Here is a 26,039-nt window from a genome sequence, read left to right as displayed (position 1 = left end):
ATTTGCATAAATACACAAAAATGTATATTATCTGGTAACAGAGGTAGATGCATTCAAGATAAGAAGAAGTCGGATTTTCGGTCACCATGTTGATGCAAATGTATTTATTCTTACCTTTTTTCTTATAGGCGCGACTAGCCCACATTATTATGTTATTATAATATAACAATATTCTGATGACGATACATTCATTCATCAAAATTGAAAATTTACCGGCGGTGCATCAATACACAAAAATGTATATTATGTGGCACCAGAGGTAGATGCATGCAAGATAAGAGGAAGTCGGATTTTCTGTCGTCATGTCGATGCAAATGTATTTATTCTTTATTTTATTTTATTTTATTTTTAAATAAAAAAAAAGTATTTATTCTTACCTTTTTTCCTATGGGCGCGGACTAGCCCACATTAATATGTTATTATAATATAACAATATTCTGATGATGATACATGACAATATGGTATTTGATTAAAAACACAAATTTCATTCATGAATATTGAAAATTTACCGGAGGTGCATCAATACACAAAAATGTATATTATCTGGCACCAGAGGTAGATGCATGCAAGATAAGAGGAAATCGGATTTTCTGTCATCATGTCGATGCAAATGTATTTATTCTTACCTTTTTTCTTATGGGCGTGGACTAGCCCACATTATTATGTTATTATAATATAACAATATTCTGATGACGATACATGACAATATGGTATTTGATTAAAAACACAATTTTCATTCATCAATATTGAAAATTTACCGGATGTGCATTAATACACAAAAATGTATATTATCTGGCACCAGAGGTAGATGCATGCAAGATAAGAGGAAGTCGGATTTTCGGTCACCATGTCGATGCAAATGTATTTATTTTTACCTTTTTTCTTATGGGCGCGGACTAGCCCACATTATTATGTTATTATAATATAACAATATTCTGATGACGATACATGACAATATGGTATTTGATTAAAAACACCATTTTCATTCATCAATATTGAAAATTTACCGGCGGTGCATCAATACCCAAAAATGTATATCATGTGGCACCCCAACACAATCCAGTGTAATGGATGAGTGTGTGTTTCCACCCACTCGACAGGCAAGATGGCCTCCTTTTCATTTCTTCACAGTTACTTGCAGAGGTAATCGAGGCCGCCTGGGTTTCATATTTTAGTCAGCGTTGCCACGGAATCCACACTCGCTTCATGGCTATCATGATGAGATTTATAGACGACTGTGACTCTTTTTTTTTTTTTTCACGACTGTGACTCTTAACTCACCGGACACAAGCTCCTACCCTTTCTAGCATGGATTCTTCCGGTGGAAGCGCAGGGAATATTATCATTCCTGCTGCTTTCATTTATACTCACAGTTTGAAGCAACAATAACATCAAATATTAATTCAAACTAGTATGACAAATAGTTACTGAAACCCATGAGAACTATTTATTTGATTTAAAAGTATGGATCGTGTTGGCCATGCTTAAAATGTACAGCTGATGATTGACATTTCTGAGGTAATAGTCAACACAAGTCAAGGTAAAACACCTTCTAATATACTTAAAAATGTGTCTGAATATAACAAGGTTTATGACATGACATGACACACTACTAAAAAAAATGAAATTGCCTTCTTTATCTATTATGAGGGGGCAGATAGAGATAATAATGTCTGTAATGCATGTGGTAAAATTACGATGTCACAGTGCGAAAATAAGAAGGTTAGCGCAATGGCCTTCCTGTACTTTAAAAGTAACCTCATGTCTATGAATGACTTTAAATTAAAGCAGCAGGATCGCTTTTCAAATCCAAGTCTAAGGTCAAAACACATGTTCGATTCCGGGTTGTTCATAGAAGTACACTTTATTTTGTAAGTATGCAACAACAACAAATGACATGCAAGAATCCTATCTCTACATGGTATTATACAAATAATGATTCTTTAGTTACAAAATATATAGATATTTAAGACCGTATGTACATTACATTTACATCATAGTAAATCCTTTGTTTTAATATGTGTATTACTATACAGTGGCTGACATACAGTACGTCTTGTCGCTTGTACAAGTTGTTGGAATAATAAATAACGTCACTTTTAGTTGCTAGTTTGGATTCAGAAATAGATTATGAAAGACTTATTGATTATTCTTATTATGGCAAAGTAAAGTTTTTATCATTTATTACGAGAACACTTTACCAAAATAATCCATCCATCCATTTTCTATGCCGCTTATCCTCATTAATTGGGAATGCTAACGGTTTTATTTTATATGAATATGTATAAAAGTTACAATGGAATACTTCTCAGCTGCACGGCGGCCTCACAGCTAGGAGACCCGAGTTCAATTCCACACTCGGCCATCTTTGTGTGGAGTTTGCATGTTTTCTCCGGGTACTCCGGTTTCCTCCCACATTCCAAAAACATGCTAGGTTAATTAGCGACTCCAAATTGTCCATAGGTATGAATGTGGTTAGCGCTCAGGGCACACAGCTAGAAAACCGGAGTTCAATTCCAGCCTCGGCCATCTCTGTGTAGAGTTTGCATGTTCTCCATGTGCCTGGGTGGGTTCTCTCCGGGTACTCCGGTTTCCTCCCACATTCCAAAATCATGCTAGGTTAATTAGCGACTCCAATTTGTCCATAGGTATGAATGTGAGTGTGAATGGTTGTTTGTCTATATGTGCCCTGTGATTGGCTGGCTTGCTCCAAGACAGCTGGGATAGTCTCCAGCGCCCCTGCGACCCTTGTGAGGATAAGCGGTACAAAATGAACGAATGAAATAATTATTTTTGTCCAACTACCTTGCGATTGGCTGGCGACCAGTCCAGGGTGTACCGTGTCCAATCGGATCTGTCCTAATTCAATTATAAAACTCAATGAATTATAAAAAAATTAATTTTGCTCCAATAAGCATTATAAAGAGGCGTTTCTGAATCCAAATTAGCAAGTAAATGTTATTATTTATTGTTTCTACAACTTGGATAAGCAACAAGACATTTGCCAGGCACTGTGTATATATTTAATAAGAATTATGTTTAATTTCAATATTATAATTTGCATTATATGTTATATTGATAGGATTATAATCACACTCATCTATTAAGATACTCTCAAAAAAAAAAACAAAGCATGTTGCAGAAGAGAAAACGGGACCATACCTGACGTTACTGGGGTCTGAATGGTCAAGGAGCAGAGGCTCCAGGTCTCTGTCCTTGGTAAAGCATGGAGAGTCGGCTATGTAAAGCACAAAAGGTTCAACAGACTATTTGTACAAGGCGCTAACGGGGCTAGCGAGCCAACACTACATTCCAGCGGCATTTAGATTCCACCGAGGTCAAACGACGACACAGCTTGGAATCTAGCGCGTAGCTTTCGCTATCCCGACACAACTTCCCGATTGTCCACACTGATTAAGTTTGATGTCAGGGTGGCTGACGTCAACGAAGCTCCTCTTTGACTCGAAAGTTGTCGTTCAATCTCTCCGGAACATTATAACACGTGCACGGACACGCACAAAAATCGTTTTTATTTACCTTGACCACAGGAATATTTAGTAGTCTATTTCAGCACTTTTCTTGATGCCGTCAGCAGGTTGGTGTCCATCTTTGTAAACACTGTTTTCTGTTGTGCAAGACAAACAAGCTTCTTCTTCTTGTAGTCGGATCATTGTGTGTAGGTGTACACAAACACTACCCGAGTTGTGTAACCTCACAGCAGGAAAAATAGGCCTAATCTCTCTTTTTTACGTCCACCCCTACACACTGTTATCCGTCACTATCACACTCACCTTCCCACTCTCTTATGCTTCTGTTGCCTCCTTACCTGGCTCTTCTTGACTCTCCTACCCATCCCTAGCCACTATTGGTTTCTGTGTTTATGAAATGATGCAGTTCTTGCTCTTCCGCCTCTGGTGGGCGTGCAGCTGGCCATGAATGGGTCCGTGCAGAGGTCCGTGATGTCCCGCCATACCCGAGGGGCTGTAACGATGGCGTAGCTCTTCGTTGTTGATGTAGCACAGCTGCACGGGCCGAGGGATCGGTTCACCCATGTAGTAGCCCTCGTTTTCCTCCGATTCTGAAGAGGAGGAACAGCTGGAGCACCACGGGTCCGCCGCTTCCACGTACCCGTCGCCCCAGCACGGAGCACCCATTTCTACCGGTTGCCAACCAGCGTTTTGTAGAGTGAGATCAGACGTGGTGCGAGGGTACGGCCGATGGGGCGGCTGTCGGTACCCGGATGGATCCTGACCAAACAACTCCCTGGCAGCGTGACTAGACGGGAAGCGATCGTAATCCTCCTGGACGCGATGGTATGACGGTTCCGCCATTTGAGTCGGGCGGTCGGCAACCAGGTGCAGAGCGTTATCGGAGCGGGAACGACGGGAACGTTTGTGGTGGCGCGTACTGCAGTTGTGTCCGTTTCCGCGATGGTGTTTGCGACGTCTCAGTTGAGGCGGTTGTTTCTGGGAAACAACTTCCTGCCCGTTTATGAGTCGGCGGGGCATTCGATCACTCATGGGAGCCATCCGCAAGTTCCCACAGCTGCCCATCACACCAGCGTGAATTTTAACATCTAAACCAAGTGGTTGCGGACCGTCCCAGTACTGCAGTGGGTAGCCCACTCTGTGTGGGGTGTACATGTTGTTGTTGTTAAAGGGACGAGATGAGGACAGAGACTCTGTGCTGTGGAACTGGACTGAAGAGCTAAGTGTTCCCATGTTGCTCTTTTCCGACACATTTACACCCGAATCCTTGCTCAAGTCTGGCATGGAGAACCTGGACAGATGCTCCTGACGCTTGGTCACGCCATCCAGAGAATTTGCTGTTCAAATTATAAAACATGTTAAATTTTCTTTCTATTTTAAATAACGATATAATGCGTAGAATAATGTACTTACCCATAGCATTGGATACTGTGAGGGAGTCCATGGAGCCACGAGGCGTCTGCTCCAGTGGAGTCAGCGGTTCGTTGAAGCTCATGGCATTGATGGGGTTCCTCCTGATGAGCGGGGGCCTCCGGTCTCTCTGAAATCCGTGCAGGCTTATGCTCCTCTTGTCAGAGAATCCTTGGTTCTGACTTGACATCTCATTGAAGCTCATCTGGGTGCGTAACTTGTTGGGCCTGAACTCATCCTGACTATGGTGGATCCAGTTTTCATTGAAGGAGTGACCCCTCAGGGCAGCCATCGGGGTCCTTTTAGCGTTGCCTTGTTCTTTCCCCCAGGAATCAGGCCTCTTTCCTGGGTTGACGGAAGTCTGAGCTGGAGGGTGAACATTCCCGTTGGGATTGTACCCCTGCCTGGCATTGCACTGACCCAAAAGATGAACAGATGGAGGGGTGGGAGAAGATTCCCGTTGGGGGCCCTCAAAGGCGGCAGGGACATAGGGGTCATCTCGACTCATCCATACCTGGTTAAGACTCGGGGCGCGACTTGGAGTGCGGCTGGGTGTGCGACTGGGAGTGCGGTTAGGTGTCCTGCTGGGGGTCTGGCTGGCTGATATACTTAAACGATCCATCTGAACAGACAGGGGATCAATATCAGCCGACAAACGCTCAGTCATGGGGGGAGGAGCAGACTGGCGGACCTCTGCAGTCTTTCGTTCCTGTTCGGCCTTCCTGCGCTCTTTTTTACCGATCTTGGTGCTGTGGCGGGACTCGCGGGAACGAGCGCTCTGAAAAGCCGAGTCTGAGGAATCTGACTCAACCGGATCCTGATTCAAACGAGAAAACCATCAGCGACTGTTGTGATAGCAAACTGAAAATGGCTTTTCAAGTCGATCGACTACCTGTCCGGTGCTACAGGACCGTGAGCAGAAGATCTGTCCCTGCTTTGGGAGGAAGGGACGGCCCAGCAAGGAGCGTTTGCAATGGGCACAACAAAAACACTCTTCAGTTGCATGCCAGTGCTGTCCATCATATGTCATCTGGCCTTGGTCAATGCCTTTATTAAAGACACAATGGAGACAAAATTGAAGTTAGAGTTTATTTCTTCTCACTTTTATAAAAGGCAAAAATATACCACTTCCGCACACAATGAGAGGAGAACATTTTTTTCACTCTATCATGTCGAACATGCTGAGTGTGAATGGTTGTTTGTCTATATGTGCCCTGTGATTGGCTGGCCACCCGTCCAGGGTGTACCCCGCCTCTCGCCCAAAGACAGCTGGGATAGGCTCCAGCACCCCCCGCGACCCTCGTGAGGAAAAGCGGTAGAAAATGAATGAATGAATGAATGAAAAATATACCACTTCCGCACACAATGAGAGGAGAACCTTTTTTTCACTCTATCATGTCGAACATGCTGAGTGTGAATGGTTGTTTGTCTATATGTGCCCTGTGATTGGCTGGCCACCAGTCCAGGGTGTACCCCGCCTCTCGCCCAAAGACAGCTGGGATAGGCTCCAGCACCCCCCGCGACCCTCGTGAGGAAAAGCGGTAGAAAATGAATGAATGAATGAATGAAAAATATACCACTTCCGCACACAATGAGAGGAGAACATTTTTTTCACTCTATCATGTCGAACATGCTCAGTGTGAATGGTTGTTTGTCTATATGTGCCCTGTGATTGGCTGGCCACCCGTCTAGGGTGTACCCCACCTCTCGCCCAAAGACAGCTGGGATAGACTCCAGCACCCCCCGCGACCCTCGTGAGGAAAAGCGGTAGAAAATGAATGAATGAATGAATGAAAAATATACCACTTCCGCACACAATGAGAGGAGAACCTTTTTTTCACTCTATCATGTCGAACATGCTGAGTGTGAATGGTTGTTTGTCTATATGTGCCCTGTGATTGGCTGGCCACCAGTCCAGGGTGTACCCCGCCTCTCGCCCAAAGACAGCTGGGATAGGCTCCAGCACCCCCGCGACCCTCGTGAGGAAAAGCGGTAGAAAATGAATGAATGAATGAATGAAAAATATACCACTTCCGCACACAATGAGAGGAGAACCTTTTTTTCACTCTATCATGTCGAACATGCTGAGTGTGAATGGTTGTTTGTCTACTATATGTGCCCTGTGATTGGCTGGCCACCCGTCCAGGGTGTACCCCGCCTCTCGCCCAAAGACAGCTGGGATAGACTCCAGCACCCCCGCGACCCTCGTGAGGAAAAGCGGTAGAAAATGAATGAATAGCCAGTAGTACATTTAAATATTTACACTGCATGTATGTGATTATTGGTATCGGTATCGATATTCTGTATTCAGTCAGGGATTATCGGAATCAGTATCAGCGACATAAAACCCTGATCAGAAGTTCCCTATATAAGGAGGAAGTAATTATCTTTCAAATATCTGGATAGTACATGATGCCAAATGTGTTTGGGATGATAATAGCTATCTACATCTGCACTGACTCCGCCTTCCCACAGCTGTGGTATTCCAGGCTCGGGTCGTTAATAACCATTCTTGCAATAAATGTCTTTCAGAGGTTTTCTGTTGCGTGAGTGGTTGGTAGAACATGATGTAAAAAGTTCCTTACCTATATGTTCTCCACATGCATCACAGTATTCTGCGTAAAGGGTCTCGAAGCAGTTGCAGCAGTGCGGACGTCCGTCCTTCATGATGTAGCGCTGGCCGCCGAGGGCGATCTCACATTCGTAGCAACAGAAGTGCTTCATGTGCCAGTGTCGGCCCTCCGCCTCGGTGCACTCGTCAGCAAAGATGATCTGTTTGACATTCAAGACATTCAATTCGCCGGTTAACAAAGCAAAATGGAGGCAGGGAAATGCAGAATCGGTCGTTTTGTCGCAGTAACGTTTTGTCGATTTGTTCACATTTTAGCCATTTAAGCCAAGTGACCTAAACTGCCGTGTGACAATTGTGGAAAATTTGTTGTCGTGACTTGCCTGCTTGCCTCACATACGCTACAGAAAAACACATCTTTTTTTTCAGACATGGCAAGAACACCGAGACATCTTTTCACACCAGACCAGTTCCAACCAGTTCCAAGTATCTGAGCATTCAGCCATCATTCCGAACAGTGAAGGGCTCCAGGCCCACAGAGGCACACCTCATCACAAGCACAACAGCGGGGTTTCAGTCTCTCAGCATGGTGCCGTCCACAGTAGAGCTTGCCCTCCTGGTAGAAGTAGATCAGATCCGCCAACATTTCCTCGCAGATGCAGCACACAAAGCAATTGGGGTGCCACCATTTTCCGTGAACGGCCCGAGCGGCGAACACGACAATATCCCCTCCGTTGATCTGACCACCACACTGCGAGGGAGGGCGGAAAGGAAACGGTTAAAAAAGTATTTTAAGAATCTTATTAGTTTCAAACGTTTCACAGCTTTACCTTATCGCAGATGGCGCCGTTGATGGTCAGTGGGAAGGGACGAACATTGCCTCTGCCCAAGTTGTCTTTCTTACGTTGATTGCTGAACAGCTTCAGCTCTCTTTTCTCTTCTTCATCCAAGGAGTTACAATAACGCACCTAGACAACACAATTAATCATTTAACCTTTAATGTGTATTAAAGTGGACTTTTTACGCTCATTTTTTGGACCCTATGTTGTGGTCTCCTATAGAGCAGCTACACACAACAACCCGTTCAGAAAACTTTTTAGATTTTCCAGAATCTGCACCAATGATATGGCTTTAATGTGTATTAAAGTGGACTTTTTACGCTCATTTTAGGACCTTTTGTTGTGGTCTCCTATAGAGCAGCTTCACACAATAACACGTTCAGAAAACTTTTCAGATTTTCCAGAATCTGCACCAATGATATGGCTTTAATGTGTATTAAAGTGGACTTTTTACGCTCATTTTAGGACCTTTTGTTGTGGTCTTCTATAGAGCAGCTTCACACAATAACCCGTTCAGAAAACGTTTTAGATTTTCCAGAATCTGCACCAATGATATGGCTTTAATGTGTATGAAAGTGGACCTATTATGCTCATTTTTTGGACCCTTTGTTGTGGTCTCCTGTAGAGCAGCTTCACACAATAACCCGTTCAGAAAACTTTTTAGATTTTCCAGAATCTGCACCGATGATATGGCTTTAATGTGTATTAAAGTGGACCTATTATGCTCATTTTTTGGACCCTTTGTTGTGGTCTCCTGTAGAGCAGCTACACACAATAACCCGTTCAGAAAACTTTTTAGATTTTCCAGAATCTCCACCTATTCCAGCTGTATTTCCTTCCATTTGTGCTTCCAGATAAAATAGTCTGTTTTTATTTATTCCACCCACGACCCGCCTCCGGGCGTGCCCACTCGGCTGTTATTGGTCGCACGCCCAAAGTGCTTCCTAACTATGAACCATATAAGGAAGTCCGCCCCTCTGTGACATCACAAAGGAACGGTATAACCACGCCTTTTGAAACCGAGCATTTTGAGCCATCCTAAACTTCTTTCAGGACTCACTTCCAAATGTGTAAACCTTATTATCTGAAACTTTGGCATCGTTTAACTCGAGAATATGACATTCTAAATACATTCAAAAAGCATAATAAGCGTAACTTTTGTCAAAATTTTATATATTTTTTTCTTTTCATACACATTTTCAGTTAATGTGAGAAGACTAAAAACAGATGCTAAATGTGAAATACAAAACATGAGTTGTGGATATCAGCGTTTTGTAAATGTTCTGGTAAAACAAGCATATTGGCTTTGTTTGGCTTAAAATAAGATATGAAAATAAACGTTACAAAAATGAGTAGCTCTTGATCATTTCCAATTTGTAAAAGTAGCTCTCAATAGAAAAAAACCTTGGTGACCCCTAATATAACCAGTAGTACATTTAAATGTAAAAAGCATAATAGGTCCCCTTCTAGCTCTTGATCATTTTCAATTTGTATATATACAAATATATTATATTATAATATAACACGAGAATACAACATTGTAACTACATTTATATGTCAGAAAAGTGGAAAAAAAAGCACAATAGGTCCCCTTTAAAGTAAACCAAATTTTTGTTCCAACACCAAATGCATTACCTCATTGTCATGTGGGGGCAGCTGATGAAGCAGTTGTTTGATGCGGTATTTCTCCCCGGGGCTGTTCATGTATGGGACCTTCTCTTCAGGTAAGGAGTTGTAATACTGGTGTACCTGACACACAGAACACAACATGCAGTCTGTTGGTTATCTTATATCTTCTTTCACAGGAACATTTTTATCATGAATCAGTGATTCTCGACTGTTGAGTCTACCTCCTACTTCGGTACGTGACAAAAAAAAAAAAAAATAAAAAACTATATTAGGAAAGCAGGAAGTGAACAAATGTAGCAGTTACTAATTGTAAAAGTACCAGATGGAGGGGTAGGATTTAATAAGTTTTGCTTCTTCCTACTCCTTTTGGACATGTGGAACTGGGAACTGATTATGTGATGCATTCAATTGCAATCTGATGCATGTTCAAATGAAATAAAACCATTACCATTACCATTACCATTACCATATCCCAGCTGTGGGTACATCCTGGACTGGTCTCCAGCCAATTACAGGGATTATCAAAATACAACTGATATTTATTCACATATTGTTTACTGAATGTCAAAATGAATGAAAACTGCACCTTCTTTTCTTCGCAAGTGATAAAGTGAGTCGGTCATGCGTACAATTAGAAGGAGCTTAAACTGCAAATAGGTCCAAATTAGGACTTGTCCTACCTATTAACACACATTTTCAATTGGATGGGTCGTTGATTTAGATTACTTTTATTCCTACGGGTTTCATTTTCAGAGAATACATTAAAGGAAAACTTCACTTTTTTGTGTGTGGGGGGGGGGGTGGATTTTGCCACATCAGCTACAACAATTCTAATGTCAGAGCTGGATCCAATTGATGTTCCTTCCCTAAGTCTAGTAAATAACTGATTCCGCCTATCAAGCCGCTACCAAGCTACAAATTGGTGCTGCTGCGCCTGCTACTCGGTGGACGAGTGGTTACCATGCAAGACACACAGCTAGGAGACCCAGGTTCAATTCCACCCTCAGCCATCTCTGTGTAGAGCTTGCATGTTCTCCCCGTGCATCCGCATTCCAAAAACATGCAAAACTCCAAATTGCCCATAGGAATAAATGTGAGTGTGAATGGTTGTTTGTCTATATGTGCCCTGTGATTGGCTGGCCACCAGTCCAGGGTGTACCCCGCCTCTTGCCCGAAGACAGCTGGGATAGGCTCGTGAGAATAAGTGGTAGAAAATGAATGAATGTTCTCCTATTTATATATCTCTCCTAAAATAGGTGGTCTACATGGTGACGCACATTGTGATGCGCAGTCCTGTGGGCCCTGCACATTGAAAGGCAATAGGAGGCGTTCATAACAAGTTTTATGAATGTGAGTGTGAATGATTGTTTGTCTATATGTGCCCTGTGATTGGCTGGCCACCAGTCCAGGGTGTACCCCGCCTCTCGCCCGAAGACAGCTGGGATAGGCTCGTGAGAATAAGTGGTAGAAAATGAAGGAATGAATGAATGTTCTCCTATTTATATATCTCTCCTAAAATAGGTGGTATACATGGTGACGCACATTGTGGCCTCTGATGCGCAGTCCAGTGGGCCCTGCACATTGAAAGGCAATAGGAGGCGTTCATAACAAGTTTTATGAATGTGAGTGTGAATGGTTGTTTGTCTATATGTGCCCTGTGATTGGTGTACCCTGCCTCTCGCCCAAAGACAGCTGGGATAGGCTCCAGCACCCCTGCGACCCTCGTGAGGAAAAGCGGTACAAAATGAATGAATGAATGTTTGTCATGTCTGACCCCCCAACCCCACCCATCCCCTCCACCAGCTACAGCCAAAGACTCTTAAAGCACCATGAAGGAGATGACTTAATGAGCCATCTTAGTGTTATTGGGAAAATTCCACAGATCACCCAAATAATTAAATTCCCTTCAGTGATTCCGTTCAATTAGCTACAGTCTGGCTCAACGACAAAAATGCATTAGCTCATGGAGTACACTGTATAAAAAGTATCTGACGCAGGATACGGTCTCAGATATTTGGGCTTAAGGAGGGACGTTCCGACATATGCTACTCTAATACATTTTGTTTTATATCGCTGGCAGAGGTGTGAAACTATTCACACCTTGAGCTTCATGGGGTGTGGGTTGCCATGGAGAAAATTACCCTGGTTCCTTCCAAGGGAGCGTTAGCATTTCACACTTTGGGCAACACTTGGATTCGTAGTTTTGGCTACACTGGTCCCATTTGGGACCAAGGATTGGTACAAGTATTCATTCATTTTCATTCATTCATTTTCTACCGCTTAGCCTCATGAGGGTCGCGGGGGATGCTGGGGCCTATCCCAGCTGTCTTCGGGCGAGGTACACTGGTCGCCAGCCAATCACAGGGTGTCCAAAGTGCGACTCAGGGCCATTTGTGGTCCGTGTTTGGGTTTTTTTTTTGTCCCTTGGCACAGTGTAAAAATAGAATTTAACAAGAAAACTAAAATAAAAAAGGCAAAAAATTGAACAATTTGTAGAAATTCAACAAGAAAACAACACAATTTTACAAGAATAATTATGTCAGTCATTATTGTAGCATAACATTCAAATATACATTTTAAAAGGTTTGTTATTTTTGAATGTCACACAGTGAAAAGTAAAACATATAAAGTTAAATATAAAGGAAATTAAGACATATTATTAAAAAAATGTACACAATTTATTCCAGAAGTGAGTACACCCCGGACTGGTGGCCAGCCAATCCCAGGGCACATATAGACAAACAACCATTCACACTCACATTCATACCTATGGCCAATTTGGAGTGGCCAATTAACCTAGCTTGTTTTTGGAATGTGGGATTTAAACCGGAGTACCCGGAGAAAACACACAGAGATGGCCGAGAGTGGAATCGAACTCAGGTCTCCTAGCTGTGAGTCCTGCACGCTAACCACTCAACCACTGTGCAGCCAAGTAGGGTACAATTCATGGTAATTTTAATATATATTTTTTATGATTTAATGTAGTTTTCGACACAATATCAGGTACGACTAAAACTGATACTAATGCCAACATATTTGCAAAGCAACAGGTATTGTAAACAAATGATACACCATCAATATTCATATACACCATGAATATTTCTCCGGGTACTCCGGTATCTCACCCAAAGACAGCTGGGATAGGCTCCAGCATAAGCGGATAAGCGGTAGAAAATGAATGAATTTGACCCCCAAATTTATCACAAAGTTGATATTTTACTATGAAAATCTGTACCAGTATGAACCTTGGTATCAAAGTATGAAGGTTTTAGTACTGATCCATCCATCCATCACTGCTGTGTACCTGCTCTGGACTGAGGCCAGGGGGAACCCAAGCATATTCCTCCAGAGCACATCCAGAGTCGTCATCAGAAGTGGAGTTCCTTTGGAAGTCATACATCAGCTTGGTGATGGTCTTCTCCATCTCCAGGGACATGGCGTTCACAACATGCTCTGCTGCACACGCTGCTTCAGAGAACACGGGCACACCTGTCACAGAAAAGAAAAAAAACAAACAAAACCTGTTGACAAGAAAATGCATCAAGAGAGCGAAAAGGGAAGAAAGAAAATAAATGGCAGCGGTTTAGTGTTTGTCCTCATTTGTAAGGCAACGTGTAGACCACACGGCTTTTAGTGGCAAACATTATGTGCACCAAAATGTTTTTGGAGCCCGCCAAGTTACACTGCCAGTTCTACAGCTGCCCAGGCAAAAAAAAATAAAAAATAAAATTGAGCGAACACGAAGAAGCCTTTTGCATTCTTACATTAAATTGACAGATTGAGATTCCTGGCATGAATACAGCGGTTGGCTGACAAATAAGGAGAGAGTACTGGCAATACATATTATTTTGGGAAGTATGAAAAATACACGTAAGAGATACCAACTATTTAGCCAACAATTAATTTATAATTTATTTATATATTATATTAATCTTCGTCGTGCCACTTGCATCAAGCTATCAACATGAAGTGTCCACCAATTGGAACCAAATGTCACAAACAATCCGCCTATTGGAATCCACTGGAATGTAATGGCACGCTCCAAGTTGCGTCAATGACGCTAGGAGTCCACTCGGCCAGTGCCAGTTGGTGCCAGTTCACGGCCATGCAATTTGCAGTGGCGCCTAGTGGCTCGTGGTGGCCCGTAACGGCGGGAAAAATTGCGTTTGGCGGCAAGAAAAATTCAGAATGTTTAAAATCTTTGTTGTGCTTCGTGCATCAAGCTATCAGCATGAAGTGTCCATCAAGCTATCAAACCAAATGTCACAAACAATCCACCTATTGGAATCCAAGCATGAAGTGTCCATCAAGCTATCAAACCAAATGTCACAAACAATCCGCCTATTGGAATCCACTGGAATGTAATGGCACGCTCCAAGTTGCGTCAATGATGCTAGGAGTCCACTCAGCCGGTGCCGGTTGGTGCCACTTCACGACCATGCAATTTGCAGTGGCGCCTAGTGTCATCAATAAGGCGCCCAATGGCGTGCAGTGGCTCAAACTGCCTCCCAACTGGCTCGTGGTGGCCCGTAACGGCGGCAAAAATTGAGTTTGGCGGCAAGAAAAATTCCAAATGTTTAAAATCTTTGTTGTGCCTCTCGCATCAAGCTATCAGCACGAAGTGTCCATCAAGCTATCAAACCAAATGTCACAAACAATGCGCCTATTGGAATCCACTGGAATGTAATGGCACGCTCCAAGTTGTGCCAATGATGCTAGGAGTCCACTGGGCCGGCGATTTACCGCTCGATCTAGGTTCCTACCCCCACCTATGGTCACATGCTTTCGGTAGCGACTGAAAGGTGAAGATTGCAAGTACAAGTAGCCAAAAGGAGTTTTTTCCCAAGGGTGTCTGGGGTCTCCTTTAAGACAAGGTGAGAAGCACCGGTAGAGACTCGGAGTGGAACCGCTACTCATTGAGAGGAGCCAGATGAGGTGGCTTGGGGATCTGGTTAGGATGCCTCCTGGACTCCTACCTGGGGAGGTGTTCAGGGTATGTTGGACATATTGGAGAGACTGTCTCCCGACTAGCATGGGAACACCTTGGGATCCACCAGGAGGAGCTGCACAAAGGGAAGTCTGGGCCTAACCCTGCTGGGGTTGCTTCCCCCGTGACCCGTGACCTTGGAAGATGCATGGATAGATATGCAAAATTTGCATTAAACAGTAATGGAAATTAAGAAGCTAATTGATGAGGGATGACTAAAGAGAAAAATATGAAAAAACACACCAACATCGATTTGATTGTTTTAAAGAAAGTTCCAATCAGTGCATTTTTCATTTTCAACCTTTTGTGACGCTATTATAACACTAACCTCAGGATGGGAATTACCTCAATAATTGCATCCAATCTTATTATTTTCTAATGGAAATAATAATGACTTGTTGAATTATGAATGAATCATTTAAGATAACGATGATTTTGACCACTGGCTGGAGATCACCGCTCATCTAAATTGGACTTCAATGAGAAATTAGCAAAGAGGAGATCAGTTTGGGAAGCGCGAGAGTGAAAAAACGGAGAAAAAAAAAGTGTGTGTTGCTGTGGCAACCGGTCGGTGTGCATTATTGTGCTGTGTGATGCTTTTAAAAGAGAGTGCATGCAGAGAGACCTGCATAGAAGTGTAATCTTTCCTGCACTGTTGCCACTACGGAATATCAGGAAGGATGTTCGTGCTCGAAGCGTATCATGTTTTACCGATCATAAATCCCCATTTAATCTTCAGATTTATCCCGATTTGCCTCGCCTCCCTTTAGATCCAATCAGCGCTGTCATCATTTACACGTAAATTAACAGAGACTAATCATCATCTCCCAGGCAGGAGAGAGAAAAGCTTCACTGGAATCACACTTTTTTGAGATTGCATATGCATGAAAACTAACAATAGCCGAAATTTCCGAGAGAGAAAAGGAGTCGGAACACATTATGGATTGTGGAAGGAGAAGGAGAGGAGGAAACTAAAGAGATGAGGTGTTGAAAGCAACGCTTTTCCCTTTTCACGTGTCATGCATCACCCACCTCCCTCCGTCCTCCTCCCATCCTCATGTGCCTCTGACAGCCTCTGTGTAGGAGTGCATGAGAGAAAGAGATGGAGAGGTAGTGATGGAGAGAAAAAGCTCTTATTTATGTAAAAGCTGATATTAGAGGAGGTCCTCGGTTGAAGCACACGGCCCGACCGAGCCTCGATTTTTAACTCCTAATGCCGGGAACAGCGGTCGTCCAAATGCACGTGAGAAAAAAAAAAAAACAAAGTCTTGACATTCTGTGTTGTTAGAATCCTTATCACGCTTGAGCATGAAAACATTTAAGCCTTTAATAACTTTTTAAAAGGAATTCATTTGACCGTGCCTCCATTGCAACACAAAAGACAAAAGGATGTCAGCTAATCTCCAAGCTGCATGTAGGTAATTAATTTACTGTAAACAACCACTGTGTGTAATTATCATTCCAGCACACCGAAATCAATCATCTCCTGGCGAGGAACATCAGCAACATCCAGGATTTATGAATGCGCTCGTAGAAGGAATTGTTCCTGCAATCATACGCAACACAAAGTCATGAGATTCAGTCGTTGCAGCACTTTTACCGCACCACCATTACATGCGGTAATAAGAGTCAAACCAGGGTACGGTAGAAGGTTTGTTTATTTTATACGAGGGAACAGCTGCCCCCCGGGTACTTGTTACAAAGTATGTTTAACATCAAACAGTTCAACAGTACATGAAGTGATAAAGTTGAAAAACTGAACATTTATGTTGGAGAATCACTGATTCATTCATTCATTCATTTTCTACCGCTTATCCTCACAAGGGTCACGGGGGTGCTGGAGCCTATCCCAGCTGTCTTCTGGCAAAATATAAAATAAAACAATGTTTGCATTAAGGGTGTGCCGAATACTTGTTATAAAACTTGTTATGAACGCCTCTCATTGCCTTTCAATGTGCAGGGCCCACTGGACTGCGCATCAGAGGACACAATGTGCGTCATCATGTAGACCAGCTATTTTAGGAGAGATATATAAATAGGAGAACATTCATTCATTCATTTTCTACCGCTTATCCTCACCTCACGAGGGTCGCGGGGGTGCTGGAGCCTATCCCAGCTGTCTTCTGGCAAAATATAAAATAAATATAAAATAAAACAATGTTTGCATTAAGGATGTGCCGCATACTTGTTATAAAACTCATTATGAATGCCTCCTTTGCCTTTCAATGTGCAGGGCCCACTGGACTGCGCATCAGAGGCCACAATGTGCGTCACCATGTAGACCACCTATTTTAGGAGAGATATATAAACAGGAGAACAGTCATTCATTCATTTCTACCGCTTATCCTCACGAGGGTCGAGGGGGTGCTGGAGCCTATCCCAGCTGTCTTCTGGCGAAATATAAAAGAAATATAAAATAAAACAATGTTTGTATTAAGGATGTGCCGGATACTTGTTATAAAACTCGTTATGAACGCCTCTCATTGCCTTTCAATGTATAGGGCCCACTGGACTGCGCATCAGAGGCCACAATGTGCGTCACCATGTAGACCACCTATTTTGAACTGCCATGGCGGAGTGAAGCAGGGAGGACTTTCAATATTAGAGCAGACTTGGTAACATGTCTGAATTTGTCGGACTCTGCGTGCAATTTGAATATGCATCACGGCTCTCCACTTTTTTTTTGCATGTATGCTGGAGCCTATCCCAGCTGACTTTGGGCGAGAGACATGGTACACCCTGGACTGGTCGATGAATGAACACAAGAGGCTTATTTTTAAGTTACATAAAACTGCACCAGTTTCTCTGAATACCAGATGAAATGAGACAGCTGGGGTAGGCTCCAGCCTGCCTGTGACGCTCGTAATGTAGCGGCATAGAAAATGGATGGATGGATGAATGTATCTTTAACAGAAAATCTGCAACACGACATTGTTTACCTTTGGGTAAGGTCCCTGCAGCAGACAAGTCCACAACTCTCCCGTCAGTGAAAGATGTTAATCCTTATGACGACGGCTGCAACCCATCACAGAAATGGGGTGCTTGATTTGCTCACCCTAGCTCAGGAACACACACCACAGTATGGCTAATCTTGTTTCATTAATTTCATCTCTTTCGGCTTTGCCTTCAGGGGTCGTCATAGCTAATCATTCTCCTCCATCCAACCCTGTCTTCTGTATCTGTCTCTCTCACACCAACTACCCTCATGGAGGACACTCGTCTTTCACTATCCATATTCACTATCTCTCCTCTGGACATGTCCCAACCATCTCAGTCTGGCCGATAACTGACTTTATCTCCAAGGCCTCTAACATGTAATGTCCCTCTGATGTAAACCTTCCTGATCCTATCCATCCTGGTCACTCCCAATGAGAACCTCAGCATCCTCATCTCTGCTACCTCCAGTTCTTCTTCCTGTCTTTTCCTCAGTGGCACTGTCTCTAGACCACACAGTATTGTATACGTAAATTGTCTTTGTTACTAAACATGTCTATTAGCCTGCTCTCCACTCCTACCCTGAAGTCAACTCTGTATTTCTATGCTTCTTTATTATTGACTATGGTGGCAAAATATACCACCAACATTGGAAGTGCCATCACTTTGATAAAGAAGGTGAGAATTTACTATCTCTGTCTGGCTTCTCTGACTTTATCTCTAACATGTAATGTCTCTCTGATGTACTTGTTCCTGATCCTATCCATCCTGGTCACTCCCAATGAGAACCTCAGCATCCTCATCTCTGCTACCTCCAGTTCTACTTCCTGTCTTTTCCTCAGTGGCACTGTCTCTAGACCACATAGTATTGTATACGTAAATTGTCTTTGTTACTAAACATGTCTATTAGCCTGCTCTCCACTCCCACCCTGAAGTCAACTCTGTATTTCTATGCTACTTTATTATTGACAACGTTGGCAAAATAGACCACCAACATTGGAAGTGCCATCACTTTGATGAAGAAGGTGAGAATTTACTATCTCTCCTCTGAACACGTCCCAACCATCTCAGTCTGGCCGATAACTGACTTTATCTCCAAGGCCTATAACATGTAATGTCTCTCTGATGTACTCGTTCCTGATCCTATCCATCCTGGTCACTCCCAATGAGAACCTCAGCATCCTCATCTCTGCTACCTCCAGTTCTCCCAATGACATTGTGTTCACGTTTTGTCATTTAATATGGCTCATAAATGAAACACGGACCTTCCATCTTACAACACGCAAAAATGCCGACCCGTGGCTTTTTCTCTTGTCTTGCTAAACTCGGCTATCCTTGAATAACAGAAATACGGTAATTGTCAGGAGACACATTTACACAGGGACACTGATTTGTCACAACTCCTTCAATATTCAAACCTTTTTAGTGTGTAAATAATCTGCCGTACATGATCTTGGCACCCGAGCCGGGTCATGGTGGTCAGACTGTTTGAGTATAAAGATACACCTGCACAAATAATAAACACCTGCACACTTGGCAGACACACTCGAATGATAAAAAAGCATCAATAAATGCCTTTTATTTACATCTCTTTAAAATTCCAGCCTTTTGAAATGCAAAATTTGACGCGTCAGTAGAGTACACCGGAGATTTGTGTGTGCATTTGTGAGATTAAGAAAAATCACGATCAAGGACGCTCAGAACAGAAGTAAGATTCATATTTTCTCTCCTGTTGGAAAGGGACACAAGCGAACAGAAATCAAGCGTTCATTTACTGGTCAGCTCAGACTTGCTTTCATGCCGCACTCCAAATTCCAAATCCAGAAACATGTCAGCCTTCATTTCAACAACAAACAACTCTCATGTTACACCAATCAGCTGGTAATCCCGTTATGAGGATTAAATTCTTACTGAGGCTTATTTGGATCAGGACTAACAAGAAATTAATTGAAGGGGGTTGACCCGGTAGGAATAAAGCCGGGTAGTTCAGCTGGCAGAACAGACTGAGAAAAGCTCTGAGTGGGTGACAATACCGATGATATAATTGGGAACATAACACACTCAAGTTGGCCGCCTGCATAGCTCACACAATAGCCGCGTTTACATCAGGAGTTTTTCTCTTTCCGAATGACCTTTCCCAAAGCAATGGTATACATGGAAAGGAATATTCCAATCGGGTGTCGACATGCGCCGCGATAATCAACCAGAATAGTCAATGGGGCATGCCCAGTAAAGCGTAAACACCAACATCACGTGATACCGACTTCCTGGAGTTTTTCTTTCAATTGTTGGAATAACTCCGTATTGCCAGTTTTTCCTTCGTCCAGTCTTGGAATTTAGTTTGGATCAAAAACAAACTTTCCTTAGCAGTCCAGTGCCAATTGCTCGCCTCCATTTTTTTTAAATCAAAGAACGTCTGGAGCTGTGTGTTACGTCATATCTCAGCATTCGCTGAAACAGGAAACGATAAAGTTCAATCTTGCTAATACAGTAAACCTCGGATATATCGGATTCAATTGTTCCCACTGGTTTTGTCCGATATAAGCGAAATCCGTTATATGCGTATACCGGAAAATGTCCGTTTTACGCATATATGGGATTTATATCCGGTATATGCGTAAATGGGATTTTATCCGTTATAAAAAGGCACTTCCTTGACTATGTTTCCAATGTACCTGGACGCGCAGGCAACGCTGCAAACGCTGCAAATGACGTCGTGTAGCGGCCTGTCACGATTCGGCGAATCGGAGCGCCACGATGCGGCCATCCGATATATGCGAGGGAAATTTAATGGAAATGCATTGGAACGGGACTGGAGATTTTGTCCGAAATAGGCGAAATCCGTTATAAAAAATCCGATATATGCAATGAATTTTTATTGGAAATGCATTACAGAAAAATTGGTTCTTTTTTATCTGTCCGTTGTGAGCGAATTTCCGATATATCCGAGTCCGATATATCCGAGGTTTACTGTATTTTATAATGAAGCTGGGCACATGTTTTATATAGATATGTATTTTCTTTTTTAATAAAACTGGACTTGTGTATGGCATATAGAAGGGTTTAGATTCTGTTCCACGGAGGGCGGTACTTGCCAACCGCCAATAAATAACAGAAGAAGAAAAACACCACCAGAAGAATGCAGTTTCTGCAGTTTCACAACTTTCCGATTGAGCGGGTACAAGATACCTCAATCGGATTGGGGAACGGAATATTCCACCCCTGTGAATCCCATTATATATTCATTCGGATTGGTACTTTTCTTTGGGAATGAGGTGTATACAAAGGTTACATTCTTTCCGTTTGAGCAAATAAATCGAAAGGAATTGGAATATTTCGGTCCATGTATACGTGGCTAATGTCGTCATCGGGAGCTGGAAAGACTGATTCTGTTCCACAGATGGAGCTAATGCACACGAAAGCTGCTTGCCAACTGCCAATAAACAACAGAAGAAGAAAAACACCATGAAGAAAAACGTAGTCTGACAACTTTCCGATTGAGCGGGTACAAGATACCTCAATCGGATTGGGGAAAGGAATATTCCACCCCTGTGAATCCCATTATATATTCATTCGGATTGGCACTTTTCTTTCGGAATGAGGTGTATACAAAGGTTACATTCTTTTTTTTTGTTTTTAGATGAGATTCGATTCTTTCCGTTTGAGCAAATAACCCGAAAGGAATTGGAATATTTTGGTCCATGTATACGTGGATAATGTCGTCATCGGGAGCTGGAAAGACTGACTTTCTATTCCACGGATTCTGTTCCACAGATGGCGCTAATGCACACCAAAGCTGCTTGCCAACCGCCAATAAACAACAGAAGAAGAAAAACACCACGGAACGCAAGTCTGACAACTTTCCGATTGAGCGGGTCCAAGATACTACTTCAATCGGATTGGGTAAAGGAACATTCCACCCCTGGGAATCCCATTATATATTCAATCGGATTGGTACTTTTCTTTCGGATTGAGGTGTACAAAGGTTAGATTCTTTTTTTTTTTTTTTAGATGAGATTCGATCGGAATATTTGGGTCCATGTATACGTGGCTAATGTCGTCATCGGGAGCTGGAAAGACTGACTTTCTATATACTGTATCCAGTGGTCCGAAAAAGGGGAGTCAAATAAAACAAAATGGAACACACACTTACAGCCACAAACACGCACGCCCTGATGTGCTAATTGCTGGAGGTGTGTTCCCGAAATCCAAAGTAGGGCTCTCTTACCTACAGATGCGAAAGAATTCACAAGGAGCTGAAATGCTGCAATTAAAGGGTGACACATTCAGCCCCTCTCCCACTGTGTGTGGGATCGCCTGAAATAGAATTGCAGGCTTTCAACAGGCACGGCTCTCTCTGCCACTGCTTGTACACCCGGCAACCCTCCGAGGGGGAAATGGATCGCTCCTATAGGCTCTTCCGTTTGTAAGGACTTTAATCAGATCATTTGACAGGCGTGATCAGGTGCAATGACAGGCAAGGCCAAACGGACCGTGTGACAGCGCTTGTCACACACAACACACAAACACACAAACACACACAAGACTCCGTGCACTGTGACCTATGCGGGGTTGCATTCAATGGATGAGCAGTACATTGGCTCCCTTGACTGCCGCTTCACACACAAAAACAAATCCTCTTGTGCAAAACCATTTACATGTTGTGCTTGAGGGTGTTATCATTCCACAGAGCCAAGTGTGTGTGTGTGTGTGTGTGTGTGTTTTCGTGGGAGTGTGCATTTGTGAGAAAGGGAGGACAGGAGAGAAAGACTCTGTTGCTATGCATTTTACAAGTCCTCCCTCTGGTCTGACATCACGCTAGAATGGAGTCGTGCACGCACAACAACCGGATGACATTTTGGTCTCGAGGAACTTCGCTTAAACGGGTCATTGGGCTCTGTTGCTTTACAGTAATGACAGTCAATGCAGTGTTGTGCTGTTGCATCGCAGCATTGCACCTGTATTGTAAAATGGGCTTTTGGGTTACAGCGGTGGTGTGCAGTCAGGGCCAGCAAAGCATTCTCTGCTGGCCTAAACACGATTAGAAACACATTAGAAACAATTAAAAATACAAGGATGAAGAGTCTTGAACCAGTCATGATGTGCTATATACGCATATCACTATATTGACACTTACTATGGTACCCATTATGTCCATATATTACCCATATGTATGGTTATATCACCTCGTACTTCGGTACGGGACAAAAAAAAAAAAAAAAAAAAAAAACACCAACAAAACAACCTTAAACCATATTAGGAAAGCAGGAAGTGAACAAATGTAACAGAACAAAAAAAAACAACCTTAAACCATATTAGGAAAGCAGGAAGTGAACAAATGTAAGAGTTACCGATTGTAAAAGTACCAGATGGAGGGGTAGGATTTAATAAGCTTTGCTTCTTCCTACTCCTTTTGGACATGTGGAACTGGGAACTGATTATGGGATGCATTCAATTGTAATCTGATGCATTACCAGGAACACTGACCTACATTTACAACTTAACTTCTAGTATTTGTCCCGCAAAGTTGAATTATTTATCACCAAATCTTTGGTCGTAATAAAATAAAAAGAGGTTTAGTTGGAGTGAGTCAAAGGTCATCCAAGGGTAGTGTAAGCATGAGACATCTAGGAAATGCCAGCATCAGCAGCTACATAGATAAGGACACACACACACACACACACACACACACACACAGTCAAAATCAGGACTTGTGACAATCTGGTGAAGGATGTGCTTTGTGTGAAGAACATCGCCTCGAAACAAGATGTCACCAGTCGTCAAGAGATTTGACAATCCATTCTATTTTGTCTGATTTATTCTTAAGCTGTTTAATATATTTTTAATACATTTTGTATATCTAATACCATCGCACGGTGGTTGAGTGGTTGGCATGTTAGCTGCATGGTCAGGAGATAGTAATGGTAATGGTAATGGTAATGGTTTTATATCATTTGAACATGCATCAGATTACAATTGAGTGCATCCCATAATCAGTTCCCAGTTCCACATGTCCAAAAGGAGTAGGAAGAAGCAAAGCTTATTAAATCCTACCCCTCCATCTAGTACTTTTACAATCAGTAACTGTTACATTTGTTCACTTCCTGCTTTCCTAATATAGATGAAGTATTTTTTTTAATTTGTAATTTTTTGTCAAATACCTCGTACTGCGTAAGTATTTTTTTTAATTTGTAATTTCAAAAATTACAAATCATACATTACATACATGGTCATACATTTGTTCACTTCCTGCTTTCCTAATATAGTTTAAAAAAAATTTGTAATTTTTTGTCGCATACCGAAGTACGAGGTATGTGACAAAAATTTACAAATAAAAATAAAAAAACGTAATCTATATTAGGAAAGCAGGAAGTGAACAAATGTATGACCATCCAATGACATAATGGGTACCATAGTGCGTGTCAATATAGTGATATATATAGCACATCATGACTGGTTCAAGACTCTTCATCCTTGTATCGGGATCAGGATGACCTGGGTTGAGTTTGCATGTTTTTTTTTTTCTTCTCATAACAGAAGAGTAAAGAACATGCAAAAAGCCCAAATAAAATTGTCTTGACTTCACTTGTTAGGGTGAGGAATAATGTCATTTCCAACAGGAAATAGTTCACTCACGCAGCCTATATGTGCCTTGTGACCGACTGGCGAGCAGTCCCCGGAACTAGGATAGGCTCCAGCTCTTTGCATCTTGGAATAGCACAAGCAGTACAGAAAATGTGTGGATATTTGAAGAACGGCATAAAAACTGGGTGTTGCTCGTGATGATTGACGTGTAGACCATGTAGCCTGCATGAACAATTAGTGAGATGCCAGTGATTGATGGTAGAGAAACTCTTCATTGAGATCTCGTGCTTGAAGGCGGCACATAAAGAAAAAAGAAGATCTTACACATCCTACACGGACAATCCTTTATATCCGAATATATTTTGCTCTTTAATGATTTGTAACCCAAAATGAAAACGAGTGAAGCGCCACTGCGTTTGATTCATTCCACCGCCTGTGTCATTGTTGAAGTGTCTTTTGTGCAGTACAGTGATCAACAAGTAATGAGTCACGCAAAAATGAACAAAAAGACAAAAAACTTGACTTTGACAAAACAAGTACAGACAATAGGAATGGGATGGACGATGGAGATGAAAATAGCTAAAGCAGGAGATCAAACTTAAAGCCTGAAACCATTTAATTTTAATCGATTGAGAAACTGGATTAATAACACAAACATGGAACAAGTGAGGCTATCATTCTGCATACATGGTTATTATATCCGATTCAGCCTTTTTACTGACCTCTGACCTTTGTCGTATGGCTGTGTGAATGAGTCAATGAAGAATTTGGTGATGAGCGCTGCTTTCAGCGGGTACAATTAAAAAAATAATTGATAGGGAGTAGATGAGGGAATAAGATTTTGGTGAAAAGAAAGGAGAGAAAGTGAGAAGCAGATTGCATGGCGTGACATGAGGAGTAAAAAAGAATGACAGCAGCGGTGAAGAGACATCGGTTCCAAGGGAAAAGTCTCGGTTCATGACCAAACTGCAGAAGGTTTTGAATATTAGCTCAGCTTTAAAACTTACAATACAAAATAATCAAATTAAATACTACATAAATAAAATAAATATATATTGAATAATAAATATAAAATATATATAAAAATAAAAAATATAAATATATAAAATATATATAAAAAATAAAAATAAAAAATATAAATATATAAAATATATATAAAAATAAAAAATACAAATATATAAAATAAATATAAAACAAAACTATGTTTGCATTAAGGATACTTGTTATAAAACTCGTTATGAACACCTCTCATTGCCTTTCAATGTGCAGGGCCCACTGGACTGTGCATCAGAGGCCACAATGTGCGTCACCATGTAGACCACCTCTTCTCCATCATCACCAAATAGGATTCATTCATTTTCTACCGCTTATCCTCACGAGCCTATCCCAGCTGTCTTCGGGCGAGAGGCGGGGTACACCCTGGACTGGTTGCCAGCCAGCCAGCCAATCACAGGGCACATATAGACAAACAACCATTCACACTCACATTCATACCTATGGACAATTTGGAGTCGCCAATTAACCTAGCATGTTTTTGGAATGTGGGATGCAAACTCCACACAGAGATGACCGAGGATGGAATCAAACTCAGGTCTCCT

General features: G+C 42.2%; 1 protein-coding gene across 2 annotated transcripts in view; it reads right to left on the bottom strand.

Annotated features, from left to right (window-relative positions):
- Positions 1-1,310: 1,310 nt before the first annotated feature.
- The window catches only part of LOC131104564 (prickle-like protein 2), a 31,621-nt gene continuing 6,892 nt past the window's right edge, over positions 1,311-26,039 (bottom strand). Inside the window, exons 2-10 of one of the 2 annotated variants that reach the window (XM_058051878.1) lie at positions 13,240-13,424; positions 9,942-10,055; positions 8,298-8,435; positions 8,015-8,218; positions 7,484-7,670; positions 5,791-5,945; positions 5,590-5,715; positions 4,902-5,520; positions 1,311-4,825 (exon numbers count right to left, since the gene is read on the bottom strand). In XM_058051878.1, the coding sequence (XP_057907861.1) occupies positions 3,879-4,825; positions 4,902-5,520; positions 5,590-5,715; positions 5,791-5,945; positions 7,484-7,670; positions 8,015-8,218; positions 8,298-8,435; positions 9,942-10,055; positions 13,240-13,371 (2,622 nt within the window). In that variant the 5' untranslated portion in view covers positions 13,372-13,424 and the 3' untranslated portion in view covers positions 1,311-3,878. Of the gene's footprint in view, positions 4,826-4,901; positions 5,716-5,790; positions 5,946-7,483; positions 7,671-8,014; positions 8,219-8,297; positions 8,436-9,941; positions 10,056-13,239; positions 13,425-26,039 lie in introns of both variants that reach the window. The other variant, XM_058051877.1, reaches the window with a different exon arrangement.

This window comes from Doryrhamphus excisus, chromosome 16, assembly GCF_030265055.1.
Source record: "Doryrhamphus excisus isolate RoL2022-K1 chromosome 16, RoL_Dexc_1.0, whole genome shotgun sequence".
NCBI classification, from domain to species: Eukaryota; Metazoa; Chordata; class Actinopteri; order Syngnathiformes; family Syngnathidae; genus Doryrhamphus; species Doryrhamphus excisus.
This window is presented reverse-complemented; position numbering and strand designations above follow the sequence as displayed.